This window comes from Oryctolagus cuniculus, chromosome 10 (assembly GCF_964237555.1).
Source record: "Oryctolagus cuniculus chromosome 10, mOryCun1.1, whole genome shotgun sequence".
NCBI lineage: Eukaryota > Metazoa > Chordata > Mammalia > Lagomorpha > Leporidae > Oryctolagus > Oryctolagus cuniculus.
The window spans coordinates 110,366,929-110,380,046 of NC_091441.1; the positions used below are offsets into that span (position 1 = coordinate 110,366,929).

Consider the following 13,118-nt stretch of genomic DNA (forward strand, 5'->3'; position numbering starts at 1 on the left):
CGTGTACATGAAGCCCCAGAATACTGGAAGTCTGAGAACACTTTTTTTTTTCCCCAAACTTTGTGGCAGCCCAGAGGAGGAGGAGGAGGGGTCGCATCTGAAACCAGAACACGAGCAGGAACCTTCAGGAAGGCCGAAACTATGAGAGCCTTGGCGCCCGCTCTGGCTCATGGCTGCGGGATTCCCGGGCTGCAGGGGTCGGCGGGCAGAGCCCACGTCCCAGCACGTGGCGGGAGGGGGCGGGCCCTGGGGTGCTCTCCCATCTTCCCCTCGCATCGGCCCCTTCCACACCTGAAAGCCATTTGTCTCTGGCCAGCGGGACCTGCTTTTGTGTCCCTGGGAGCCCCGGGCTGGGCCCAGCTGTCAGCATTGTTCGCAGCAGCGCCGGGATCTGCGTGTGCTCCCTGGCCCACTGGAGGGCGACACTGCCCAGGAGCCGTGACCAGCGCTGCAGTACAGGTGGGGACACTGGGGCATGTCCGGACCCAGCTCCGCCACAAGCACCCTGGCAATTCTGGGGGGGGTCTCCTTGGCACCCCTCCAACCGGCTATGTGTGCTGCAGGTGCCACCCCGTGGCACGGCCGCCTGGGAACCAGGCTCAGAGCCCGCTCTGTGTGGAAGGTGTTTTTGCCGGCTGTGACTGTGGCACAGTGGTGAGAGGCCTGGTCTCCGAGCCTCACTGCAGGTGCCGTCTAACCCAGCCACACGTGCACCTCCCGGGGGTCCCCATCTGTCAAGCGGTGGTATCAATGCCGAGAGTCTACACTGCTGTCCCAGCACGGTGCTGGGAGCCCCGACCTCCCCACTCCAGCAGAGCTGACAAAAGCCAGCCTGAGGTTCCCACGCAGGACCCTGCGGGGCGGCCTGGCCTTGCCCATGCTTATTCTCTGCCTGTTCCTGTCCGATTGCTCTGTCCTGGGGCGTGGCTGTGGCATCACCCGGTGCCACACTGCATGCGGCTGCCCCCGCACGCGGCCTTCTCGTCCCACTTCCCAGACAGAGCTGGAGCGGAGCAGGGCAGGGCTGGCCCGGGATGGCCGTGCAAGGGGCAGAGGAAGGACCGCGGGAAACCGCACAGGAGGGCAGCGACTTCCCTTCCGGTGCCATCCCTGCTCATGCCTTTGTCTCCCACACACACGCAGGATCTGGCGTCTCCGTCTCGCTGCGGCCAGCCCCGGGCCTGGGTGCTGGTCCGTGTTTCTTGGCTGAGGGAGCGTGAGGCCTGGGGAGCCCCCAGCCCCGCCCCCAACCCTCAGGGTTCAAGAAAGGGACTGGCCCAGGCACTGCAGCCCTATCTGCCGCTTTTGCTTTTTATTAAAAAATAGATCACGAAAATATACACGCTTCAGTCCACCCACCCCGGTGGGCTTGGAGGAGGCCAGAGTGCCATGGGGACGGGGCAGCGGGGCGAGGGAGGTGCCCGCTGCCAGCCTGCCCTGGGCTGTCAAGCCAAGGGCAGACGGAAGGGGGCCCCCGGGGGGGGGGCAGGAAGCGGCCCTCGGCCTGGCCCTGCCACCTCGCTCTGTTGCGCCCGGCCTCGGCCTCGGGTCCCCCAGGGCCAGTCCTCGCCGCGGCCCAGGGCAGCCGTGCTCAGGCGTTGATGACCCTCCAGCGCTCGCTGTCTGTGCTGTTGATGCTGCCCGCGTGGCAGGGCATGGAGGCCACGTCGTCCAGGTAGGCGACGCCAGCGGAGTCGAACTGCGTGCTGGAGTAGCAGGCGGCGGAGGCCCCGGCAGCCCCTGCGGCCTCCAGGCCCTCGCGCCTGGCCACAGCGTAGGGCTGGGGCAGGTGCACGTCGGGCTCCTCCGTCTCGTCCACTTGGCATTTGTAGGAGAAGAGGATCTTGGGCTCCGAGCTGCTGGGCAGGAGACAGGGTCAGAGGCGGCTCCCCGGCTGCCTTGGGGACTGAGGCCATCGGATGCGGAAGGGGAGCTACCAACAGGTGCCTGATGGCCGGGGTCGGTGCCTGCAGTGCGCCCTTGACCGGGCACTTCTCCAAACGCTCGCGCTTGGGGAGGGGGGGTACTGAGATCCTCTAAGCGGAAAACGGCCATGCGGGACAATGCACGCTGCCGCGCTCTCCCGGGAAGAGTGGGGGACAGAGCCCACGTGCGCGCGCACAGCGTACATACGCCGCGCCCCCGTGGTACCTGGCGGGGCCGCGCCACGGCACGCACACGCGCACGGTTCCGCCGGCAGCCACGTGGGGGCGCCGGAGGCCCGCGCACACAGGCCGGCCGGCCGGACTCACCCGAAGAAGCCCCGGAGGAAGGCCACGTAGATGAGCGGCGCGAAGAAGCTGAAGTAGAGGAAGGTGGTGGCGTCCACACAGCTGGAGCGGGGCGCGCAGGTCATGGCGGGTCTTCGTGGCCGCCCCGCCCCCCGCCTTCCCCCATCCCCCCATTCCTTGCCCCCGCCCCGTGCCCGTACCACAGCCCCTCGATGATGTCGGCGCAGAGCAGCGCGCTCCCCAGCCCTTGCAGCAGGTTGAGCAGCGCCAGGATGGCCGCGTACACGTAGAAACTCCTCCGCGCTGCGGGAGGGCGGGGGCGTGAGGCTCTGGGACCCCTGGGACCCGCCCTCCACTCCTTCCCCACCACTCCCAGCCCGCCCCCAGCCGCTCACAAGGCAGGGAGATGCGTTCCTTCAGCGGCGTCTTGGGCAGGAGGACCACCAGGGAGTAGACCTGCCGGGGAGAAGGTCGGAGGCGCCGGGCTCAAGCCTGCAGCCCGGAGCCTGAACACCGAGCACCCCGGCCGGCCGCACGGCTCACCAGGAAGAAGCAGCACGAGCTGACCAGCCAGAACTGGCGGCCTCCGTGCCCGTAGATGTTGAAGTCCTCGGCTGAGAGGTGGGCGTCCGGGTACAGGATCTCCAGGGTGCCCTGCGGCAGCGGGCGGGGCAGGCTCAGGCTCCTGGCCCTGCCGCGCCCGCTTTCCCTGGATGCGAAGCCGCACGCGCTCATCACCACACCAGCCCGCTGGGGCTGCCCCAGCCTGCTCCCTGCAGGACCTGGGCTGTCAGAGGCCTGGCCCTGGCCCCAGCCTAAGCGGGGACTCTGGACGCTGGTCTCGGGGTGGCCGTCCAGCCTGCCTTCCCCCTCCTGGGGCTCTGAGCCTGCTGCCGGTTGGACGGGGAACCTTAGAGGCAGCTCAGGGCCTGCCTCGAGGGAGCAAGCACCCCAGGTGTTTTCTCAGGTGTTCCGAGGTGTTCTGCCCGTGCTGTGCTTGGAAAACCTGCAGAACCTGATCCAGATCCAGACCAGGAGGCCGCGGGGTCCAGCCTGGTGCCCCCAGCCCTGCTCACCTGGGTGACGGAGTAGGCCAGGGATAGCACGGTGGTGATGGCCAGCACCCGTCTGATGCTTGACTTGCTCTCCAGATGACCTGGGGGACAGGTGCGGGCCGCTCAGCGGGAGCCATCAGGACGGGCCCCCCACCAGGCAGGGGTGGGGGCGGGGAGGCGGCCACCCAGGCCCCGGAGCCCAGCAGCGCACGCACCGAAGGCCAGGCCCAGGATGACCACGCTCAGCTCGATGGCCAACAGGAAGAAGCGGGTGATCTCCCACAGGATCTGGGCACAGAGCGGGCAGAGTGTCGGCCTGGGTGCCCCATGCCGCCCCCCCGAGCCCGGGTCCACCCCGCCGCGGCCTTAGCCACACCTTGTCAGCCACTGTCGCATCCGAGGCGCTCACAGTCATGGACACCACGGCGCGGGCGATACCCACCAGCGCCACCACAAACACCTGGCAGGCAGGGAGGGGTGGGGTCAGGTTGAACAGCCTCGAGGGGGCGGGGCAGGACGGCAAGCCCACCCCACACCTGCAGGGGACTTGGATGGAAGAAGGCAAGGAGGGGGTGGGGCGGAGGCTGGGGCAGGGCAGCCGGGGAGACCCAGTGGCCGGCCCATGACCTCAGCACGGCCTCTCCTCTCGGGCCACAGTTTCCTGTGTTTTGCCAAAGTGCCTGGGCTCACAGCTGCACCCCTCATTCTCTCCTCTCCCCGCAGTGTGGTTCCCGGTGAGGGTGAGCCCGCCCCTCCTGCTGCAGGGACAGGCCTGCGACCCTGGGCTGGCCTTTCCCAGGGTTTGGGGCCGGCCTGGCGATGGGCTTGGGACCCAAGACGACCTGAGGGAGGTCAGGCCCAGGAGGACACGGCACCCCAGCAGCACTGTGGAGCCCCTGACTCTGGCCAAGCCTGATCCAGCATCTCAGTTTATCAGTCAGCGACTTCCCCAGGTTTTCTGACGCCCGAGGGCCCAGGCGTAGCCACACTGTGCAGGGCAGGTGCAGCTGCCCCGCCGGTGCTCCCAGGAAGGCCACAAGCTAAGGCAGAGCCCACACGTGTTACCAAGGAGGCCGCTGCAGTGCAAGGAGGCCCCAGGTCACCCAGCTGCAGGGTCAGGGCCCGGAACCCACCCGTCCAAGGCCACTCTCGCCCCTGCCTCTGGAGTCTGGAGCCCCGTGGGACAAAGTTCCCGAGTAAGCAGGCTGCCCCGGCCCTGCTGTATGTTCTAGAACGTCAGCCCTGGCTCCCTTCTCCCTGTCTGCTCCCCCAGAAAAGGCACCTGCCTGGCACCCAGGCCCCTCGCCTGCCTCCCTGCCTGCCCGCTCCCCTGACGGGGAAGTTCTGAACCGGACCACAAAGAGGGGCCCAGGGCTCAGCCCGCAGGGCCGGTGGCTGAGAGTGACGGCCAGGGAGCAGGGGTTCCCTTCAGGGCAGGGGAGAGGGGCCCTGGAGGAGGACAGCCGGGACGGCCTACACCTGGGGGCGGCCTCTCAGCCCCAACACCCCTCTCTCCCGGGGACGAGGACGCAAACGCCCCCAGCAGGGCTCGTGGGGTGGGGGTGTGGAGAGTCCCGATGACATCATCTAATCCCCTGGACCCAGCCATACCTGAAGCCTGTGTCTCATTACAGCATCGGCTAATTCCCTTTCTCCCTTGAGCCATTGGAAGTCGGGGTTTCTGTCAGCAACTGGAGTGAACTCACCAGGATGTAGAAGGTGATGAAGATAGGGCTGGGGGTGATGCGGATCTTGGCGCGTGCCAGCGGAAGCTTCCAGAGCAGGAAGATGAAGAAGAGCACATTGGGGATGAGCAGCAGGAGGTCCCAGTACCGGACCCTGGCGGACAGGGGAGAAGCCGGCTCCCCGGTGAGGCCACGCCTCCCCTCCCGCCCACTCCCGGCTGCCCCGCCCCTCGGGGCCGCACCTGGAGGTGCCGATGTCTTCGTAGAGCAGTAGCAGGCAGCAGTGGGGCACGCTGATGTTCGGGGCCATGGGTGCGGGCGACACTGTGCCGGCGTCAGCCCCGGTCACCTCCTCCAGGGTGTCCATCCTGCCAGCAGGGGCCCTGCGGGAGGGAGAGCCGCTGGCATTAGAGGGCCCAGCGCGGCGGCGGGGGGGGTGGGGTGGGGATCAGAGGGGCTGCACAGGGAGCTCAGCCCCAGGCTTGATGGCCCGGAGGAGACGTGTGGGACTTGTGCAAGTGTCACGCCCAGGCCCTGGGCAGGCGCCTGTCCGTCTGTCCACCTGTAGGTGTGTCCGGCTCCATCTTGTGACCACCAAGCGGTGACATCGATGGAGCATCTCTGTGGGGCCTGAGGACTGAGCCGGGGAGCAAAGCCCTGCGTCAGAGCCCAGCCCAGCCCCACCCCAACCTCCTTGTCTGTTCTGTGCCTCAGTATCCCCGCCCCTCCCCAGTGCCTCCTCGCGAGGCGCCCCCACCAGGGGGCAGCCCCACCCTGCAGAGCTGGCACAGAGGCCACGCAGCTGCGGAGGGTCACGGCCGGCCATCACATACTCCTGAGTGGGACCCTCGAGCCCTGTCTCCCTTGGGGGATGCTGAGCTGTGGCTGGGAGACACACAGGCCCCCAGGTGGAGACCCTGCAGAGGGAATCCCAAGGCCAAGGGGGCAGGGGTGGGCCCAGAGGCCCGGTGCCTGGGTGGCAGTCAGTCCAGCCTGGGGAGCAGACACAGGCTGGGAGACTAAGACACAGACTCCCAGGTCAGGGGCCTCCGGGGCATGACAGCAGGGACTTCTGCAGAAGCTACAGGAGAGTCCAGGGCAGGATGAGCCAGGAGGGCGTGGGGCATGAGCAGAACCTAACGGGGCCAGCATTCAGAGTGCAGAACACACAGGTGAACGAAGGCCGGCTCAGCCCGTGGGATTCCATGTAGCGATAGAGAGAGTAGTCGACAGCACGGGCTGAATCTGCCAAGCTCGGTGTGGAGTGAGGGTGGGCACGCGACCTGCACGCCGTGTGGCCCGTGTGGAAGTGCAGACCGGGGGAGGGGAGGTTGCCTGTGTGGGGGCAGAGTGCACGCCAGCGACTGGCATGTCGCAGCTGACTTCAGCAAAGGCAGAACGTCAGAAAGACGTCACCCTGACAACACGTTCAAGGGCACAGCGTGGGGAGCTGCTTGACCGTTCAGGGGCTCGGTGACACCTATGATATCAGCCCGAGGGAGGGGGCACTTAGAGACCTGCCTGAGCCAAAAGGAGAGAGGACCCCAGAGTGAGTGGGAAGAGTGCGGCTCGGGCCCCCGTCCTCTCCACTGGGGCTGGGGCTGCACTGCCACTGGGACGTGTGACACAGAGACCTCGCAGCGACCTCCGAGGTGACAGGGAGCTGATCACTGAAAGGCGCCGGCTCCTCCCCTGCTGCCTGCTGATGGGGGATGTGACAAAGAAGCCCACCCGCTCCTGCACCTGCCTCGCAGCCCTTGCCAAGCACCCGCTGTGTGCCAGGCACAAGGGCAGGTACTCGGACTTGGCAGGGAGCGGAGCGGGCTGGGACGGGATGATGGGACACACAGACGAGGCCCCGCGGGTCCTGGCGACAGTGAGGCCTGCAGGTGTGTCCCGGGCGGCTGGCACCCAGAGTGTCCCGCAGCAGACGGAAGGCATCCTGCCGCTTTGGGTGGCGTGGTGAGACAAGGTGACCCCTGAGCTGAGGCCTGAATCGCTGAGGGGGAGCCAGCCTGGCAACAGCCCGAGAGAGGGGCGTTCCAGGGGGAGAACGGCAAATGCAAGGCCCCTGACGTCCAAGCAGGCTGGGCCCGGGCAGCCGCAGGACAAGACGCAGGCCAGCGCGGCAGGAGACGAGATCAGGAAAGCTCACGGGGCCAGGTCGGAGGGGATGACGGGGCCCACGTGCAACGGGAGTTCACTGAGCGTGCAGCAAGCCGGGTGCTTGGAAGGGAGGTGACGGGGCCTGGCTTCACATGCACAGGATGGCTGTGGCTGGATGAGGGCGGAACGCGGTGGGACGATGGACCCTGAGGGGCTACTGCAGCTGTCCCGGCAAGAGAGCGCAGTGCTCCACCTGGTGGCGGCAGTGCAGTGCAGAGGAGGGATGTGGCACAGCCCTGGGAGAGCCAGGGGAGGGGACCCTCAGTGCCCCTGCTCTCTGGGAGGCTTCCTTCTGGCTGACTCCACCCCTTCCCAACTTCCGGTAATGTGCACGTGAGCTAAGCCACTCCCACTAATGTGCACGTGATCTTAGCCTGGCCAATCAGGGTGTCCTATCACCCTGGCCAATGAGACTGTGCCCTGAGACTTTTGCTCTGATTTCCAGGAAACAGTCTGCTGAGATCGGTGAGTCGGGGCTATGGTCCCATAACTGGGGGCCCCTGCCCCAGGAGAGAAACCAACACAGGACTGCACCAAGCTGAGAGACGGGAGCAGTCACATCGCGAGGAGCTCCCTGAGCCTCTGGATTCGGCCTCACACGCTCTGTCTCTAAAACGCAGTGAGTTCCCTTCTCTGCATGGGCCCATTGCTGTCTGATTTCTTGGCTTTGCGAAGGAAAAGCTTCCAGCCAACACAGGTCACGGAGCTAGGCCTGCGCTGCACTCCTGGCTCTGCCCCGTGCTTGCTGGGTGACCTTGGCTGAGTCACTTCCGCTCTCTGAATGTCACTGGGACGGCAATACCTCCCTCACAAGGTTGCTGGCGGGAGCAAACCAAACAGGAGAAGTGAATGTGTGTGAAAGGACGCTGGCACGGCTCACCGGGGAGGGACCCCGGGGGGGGGGATGAAGGGGAGGAGGGCGGTTCCAGGGGCTAAGAGCCCTCACTGTTACGGGGGCTGCTCCCCCTGCACCCACTGCCCTACAGTGAGCAAGAGAACAAAGAGCAAGCCCTGAGCCCTCCCAGCCCCGGGAGAGGGACCCTCACTGTCCCTGCCGGACAGCCACCTGCTGGGCCTGCCGTCCAGGCTGGCAGCCTCCGGAGCCCAGCCCCCAGCCACCCCCACGGCAGGTGCCCGGCTCCATCTCTCGGTTCCTGCAGCCGTGGGTCCAGGGCACAGGCCCTCTCCAGAGCCGCGATTCTCAGCCCTGAGCGTCTGCAGGAATCATGGGCACGCAGGTCGCCACGCAGGTTCTGGGAGGGCAGAGAGCACCCTGCTAACATGGTGACGCTCCACCAAGCTGGCATCCTGCGGCTGTCGCTGGTATGTGTCAATGCTTATAAACCCACTGACGTCATGGTTTTAAAATAACAACAGCGTGCACCTCCCACGTGCAGACTAGGTGCTGAGTGGTAAAGTGTCCCCGCGCCAGTCTCTAAGAGTCAACAACCTCAGTACTGGCCCCATTGCACAGAGAGGAATGCAGAGGCTTGGCCTTGGCCTTCTCTGCCCCAAGTCCTGAGAGGTGGCCCAGAACACCCACAGTCTCCCCAGACACACTCCCTGATGCTCCTGGCGTTGCCCTCGGATGGGTTCCCGGCCTTGGGGACACAGCCCAGGCTGGCTCCTGGACAAGGAGAAGGCAGGATGGCTGGCTGAGGACAGGGCGGGGCCCCCGGTGCAAGAGGGGGGAGGGGCTTCTCAGAGAAGCCCGCAGGAAATAGAGAACCCCGGGGGCAACCCCAGGCCTCAGGACCAGAGAAACCGGGGCAGGCTGGGAGGGAGCCTCCCGGCCTCGTTAACATTGCCCTGCCACCTCTCCTCCCACTCTCTGCCGCCAGCCAGCCGGTGGGGCAGGATGTCACAGGTCATGGGGACCTGCTGTGTGCCCCTGGGCAAGCACCTTCTCTGGGCTCTCCCGTCCATGATCTGTGTGACGGGAACCCCTGAGCAGAGGAGAGGGGGCCGCGATGGCGCCCAGGGCTCCCTACCCTAGCAGGATGTTGAGCTCTCAAACGCTGGGCCCTCAGCGGGGTAGGGAGGACCCCAGACCACCGATGCCAGGTTCCTTTGCCGCGCCCCCATCGCCCTTCTGTGCCGGGGGTGGGGTGGACACTTCCTAGAGAGCCCAAGCCGGCCAGCAGCCAAGACGAGACGCAGGGCTGAGTGTTGTGGCACAGCGGGTGACGCCACACTTGGGATGCCAGCTCCCCGGATTCTAGTCCCGCCCCCCGCTGGTGCACCTGGGAAGGCAGCAGCAGGTGGCTCAAGTGCTCAGGCCCCAGCCCCGTGGGAGACCCTGATGGAGTCCTGGGTGCTGGCTTTGGGCTGGCCCAGCCTTGGCTATTGGGAGAGTGTGGGGAGGGAACCAGCAGGTGGAAGATTGTGTGTGTGTGTGTGTGTGTGTGCATGCGTGTGTCTCTCTACCTTTCAAATACATAAAACCTTACGAAACAGCGGCAGCAGCTTTGGCAGGAGCCCCCAGGGAGCAAGGGGGGCCAGCCCTGCTTCCCTAGGCCTCCAAGGCGCAGTCTGAGCTGACCCCTGCCCCGCTCTGCCTCAGTCCCCCCCCCCCCCAGCCAGCTGCTGGCGTTCAGTTTGTTCCTCCCACACACCAAGCTTAGTCTTAGCCCCAGGGGTCTCTGTGCTTGCTGTACCCCTCCCTGACTCTGCCTCCTCACTCAGGGCTCAGCTGTCCTGTCACCTCCTCCTAGAAGCCCCCCTGTGGTTTCCTTGCTGCACTTGAATTCTGCATGAGGCGGCCCTAGCTGTGTGTTTACACAGCCTCTGAGTGTCAGGACCCACACCCAAGAGCAGGGCTCACCAGAATACTGCCAGTGTGCACAAGTGACCCTGCGGCCCAGGGCAGCTGGGCCCCTCTGGGCGTGGGGAAAGGGGACCCCACCCTCATCCCCCAAGTCTGGTGGAAGTCTGGTCCCTGGGCCCCCACGAGGGCCCCTGACAGAACAGCAAAGCCCAGGGCAGGGCTGTGGCCCCAGCTGAGGACAACAGCTCCCTGTGCCTGGAGGCTGCAGGGAGGGCCTGGACCCCTGTTTGTGCACCGGGTTGGGGGTGGGGGGCGCTCCGCAGCCCAGATCTCTTCCTGCCTGGCCTGAAGCCAGGTGCAGAAGCCCTCCTGCTTGTGGGCGGCCCGGGGCCCTAGGCAGCGGCGGCGGCCCGGGGTCATTCCCCCCTCTCTGGGCCATGCCCCGACCCCATTCCCGAGGGGACCCCCAAGTACCGCGCGGCCCCTTCCGCTGAGCCCGCACACTTCGGGGCCCCTGCCCGCCCCGAGACCTGCCCAAGGCTGCCTCCTGAGGCTGCGCCCTCAGTGGGCAGGGGTCACCCAGGATAGAGGAGCGGGGACAGGGACAGGTGGGCCCCGGTCCCTGGGGATAGGTCCGGGGCAGCGATTGGGCTTTACGGCGCAGCGAGGGAAAGGGACAGAGTCCCCCTCCTTACCTGAGGTCCTGGCCGCGCTCAGACCAGGCCCCCGGGGCCGCCCATCAGCCGCCGCTGGGTGCGTGAACCCCACCGCACAGGCCGTGGGACCCGGGCCTCCAGGGCCGGCCGACGGTAGCCCAGGCCGGGGAGCGTCGTTCAAGAGCCGCGGACGGCTGACTCCGCGGAAATGGGCGGGAGACAGGAAAGACAAGACTCGGGGAGCGCCGCGGGCCCGCGGGCCCCCGAGACACCGCGCTGTCCTCCCCGGCAGCGGCGACCCGCAAGACAGCACCGTCTCTTCCGTCCAGCCAAAACTGCGAAAACAACCACCGTCCCTACTTGTGGCACCTAGGTCCGGCCCCCGAAGCCGCAGTAGCCTATAGGAACGGACTTCCCCCGAAAAGCACAGAAGAGGCCAATCAGGTTTCCAAGGGGGCGGGGCGGACCACTGACCTCTTAAAGAGATAGCACGGCTGCACTGCGTGCGGAAGAAGCCGCTGGGTTTCTCACCGGGAAGAGGGCCAGTTCCGCGCGCTCCAGAGCCACAGACGCCCCACCTCTTGCCCTCCTCGCCTTCCAGGTGTCAGCAGCTGGCGACTGGCCAGAGCCCGCGGACGGGTGCTCAGCCTACGGCCAGGTCGCCCTAGGCGGAGCCTCCAGGGACCGTCCCCTCGCAGGCCGCCGCCGCCTGGGGGCAGCTGGCAGTGGTGACTCTGGGTCACCCGGGAGGGAGGAAGCCAGGGAAGGCCCTCCCTCGGAAGCACGCACTTGCCCAGGAAGCCTTGCAGCCGGACGGGACGGTCTCCGCGAAAGCAGCGTCTCAGCCCCGAGCTGTACCCCCTCTCGCTGCCATCAGGCCGCTTCCTCCGGGAAGCCCTCCCTGGCTGCCCCCACCCGCCAGGACCCCTGTCCCTGCGGGCCTCAGCGCTCAGTTCACTACAGGCCCCCTCAGCTCTGCGAGATGGCGCCCCACGTGCCCCCGGGGGCCTCCTCTCCTGCCTGCCCCCTCCTCATTCCCCTCGCCTGGTTTGGGTCCTCCACCCCTCTCTCTGCCCTGACACCTGGCTGGCTCCTTGTCGCATCACCTGCCCAAGGCAGCTGTCCAGTCGCCAGCCCATAATGCTCTTTTATTCCCTTCAAAGCACCATCCCTCCCTCACATGATTTGTGTTCGGCCGCTGCTCCCCCCCACCCCCAGCATCAGTGTCATGCGGGCATCTGCTCTGTAGCATCCCGAGGCTGACTCAGTGCCTGACGCAAATGGTAGGCACCCCGTTATTACAGTCGCCCCAAAATACACACCCGTGACAGCACAGCTGGGCTGCAACAGAGTGGGCCCCGTTCCTTGTTCCAAACCGTGAGGCGGTTGGGCAGAGACAGCCTTGTAACCATTTGGGACTCGGTTTTTCTGGAACTTTCCCAGCCTGGGCCGCGGCCACGGTGTGTGCAGCTTAAGTCTCAGTGTCTGTGTTTGCTGGGAGCTACCTGTCGCTCGGATCACCAGGGACCACAACCTGCAGCTCCTGCAGCTCCTGCAGCTCCTGCCGGTTCATTCCTGCTCATGTTGAACCAACAGCAGTGCGTCCTTGGCTGCTGCTAGCGTCCAGGGGGCAGGACACTGCCATCCTTGCCATGTGCCAGGAAGCACGCGTCCAGGGCACCTCCGATCAGGCCTAAGGACGACCCTGTCTTTGTCGCCGTGCTGAGACACAGGCGGAGGTGGGGGGGGGGGCGAGTGAGTTTTCTGTCACCGCCACCACCCACGATCCCGCATTCTGTGCTCTTGACTTTCAGGCCCCATCGGTGAGCTTCTGAGTGGTTTTACTGTCTTTGTGGAGGAAGCGCAGGGACCCCGGGGGCATACAGGACGCACGCTGCTTCTGCCCAGATCAGCAGTACTTTGACGTACAGATGCGGCTCGCAGGAGGCGGCCCTCGTCCCACCCTCCCCAGGCCATGGCTGGCCGCGTGGACACGCTGCTGCGGAACGGGCTCCCCACAGCAGTGGGGAAGATAGCAATCCCAGAGCAACAGAGCCGCGTGGCAGTGCTTAGATGTCATCAGCAGGTCCTGTGACTCCCAGGTGGAAGGAGTGGCCGGGAAGGTTCCGCGTATTCCTGGGGTGGACTTGCTGGCACAGTGCCCGGGCTGCCTCCTGGTCTGTGGTGCGAGGGCTGTCACGGTGAGGAGGTGAGGTGTGGGTGGGGCCAGCGTTGTGGCCCAGGGTCGCCATTTGCTGTGCAGATGTCCTATATAGGGAGTGCTGGTTTGGGTCCCCGTTTCTCCGCCTCTGATCCAGCTTCGTGCAGATGTGTGTGGGAAAGCAGCAGAAGGTGGCCCAGGTGCTTGGGTCCCCACTATCCACGTGGGACACCAGGGTGGAGCCCCTGACTTCCGGCTTTGACCTGGCCCAGACTTGGCTGTTGCAGGCATTCGGGCAGTGAGCCAGTAGACAGAAGACATTTTCTCTCTCTCTCTCTCCCCCTCCCCTTCTCTCCCTTTCCCTCTGTTGCTCTTCCTTTCAAATAAATCATTTAAA

General features: G+C 66.0%; 1 protein-coding gene across 3 annotated transcripts; it reads right to left on the reverse strand.

Annotated features, from left to right (window-relative positions):
- Positions 1 to 1,297: 1,297 nt before the first annotated feature.
- On the reverse strand, positions 1,298 to 11,303 carry TPRA1 (transmembrane protein adipocyte associated 1). Of its 3 annotated transcripts, none has more exons than XM_008260317.4 (11): positions 11,035 to 11,303; positions 5,214 to 5,354; positions 4,993 to 5,125; positions 3,663 to 3,746; positions 3,502 to 3,574; positions 3,308 to 3,387; positions 2,775 to 2,885; positions 2,627 to 2,687; positions 2,432 to 2,534; positions 2,253 to 2,333; positions 1,298 to 1,856 (listed from the first exon to the last, which is right to left on the reverse strand). In XM_008260317.4, the coding sequence occupies exons 2-11, from the start codon at positions 5,336 to 5,338 to the stop codon at positions 1,592 to 1,594; spliced, it is 1,116 nt and encodes a 371-aa protein (XP_008258539.2). In that variant the 5' UTR covers positions 5,339 to 5,354; positions 11,035 to 11,303; the 3' UTR covers positions 1,298 to 1,591. The 3 variants fall into 3 exon arrangements, with proteins under 3 accessions (XP_008258539.2, XP_017199201.2, XP_008258538.2); XM_017343712.3 differs by having other exon boundaries at positions 11,092 to 11,214; XM_008260316.4 differs by lacking the exon at positions 11,035 to 11,303 and adding an exon at positions 10,600 to 10,937.
- Between the last annotated feature and the right edge of the window lie 1,815 nt (positions 11,304 to 13,118).

Coding starts and splice junctions, on each gene's coding strand:
- TPRA1 (XM_008260317.4), bottom strand. CDS start 5,338: ATGGACACCCTGGAGGAGGTGACCGGGGCTGACGCCGGCACAGTGTCG. Junction 3,388..3,501: donor CATCCTGGGCCTGGCCTTCG/GTGCGTGCGCTG, acceptor CCTGTCCCCCAG/GTCATCTGGAGAGCAAGTCA. Junction 2,334..2,431: donor GACATCATCGAGGGGCTGTG/GTACGGGCACGG, acceptor GCCCCGCTCCAG/CTGTGTGGACGCCACCACCT.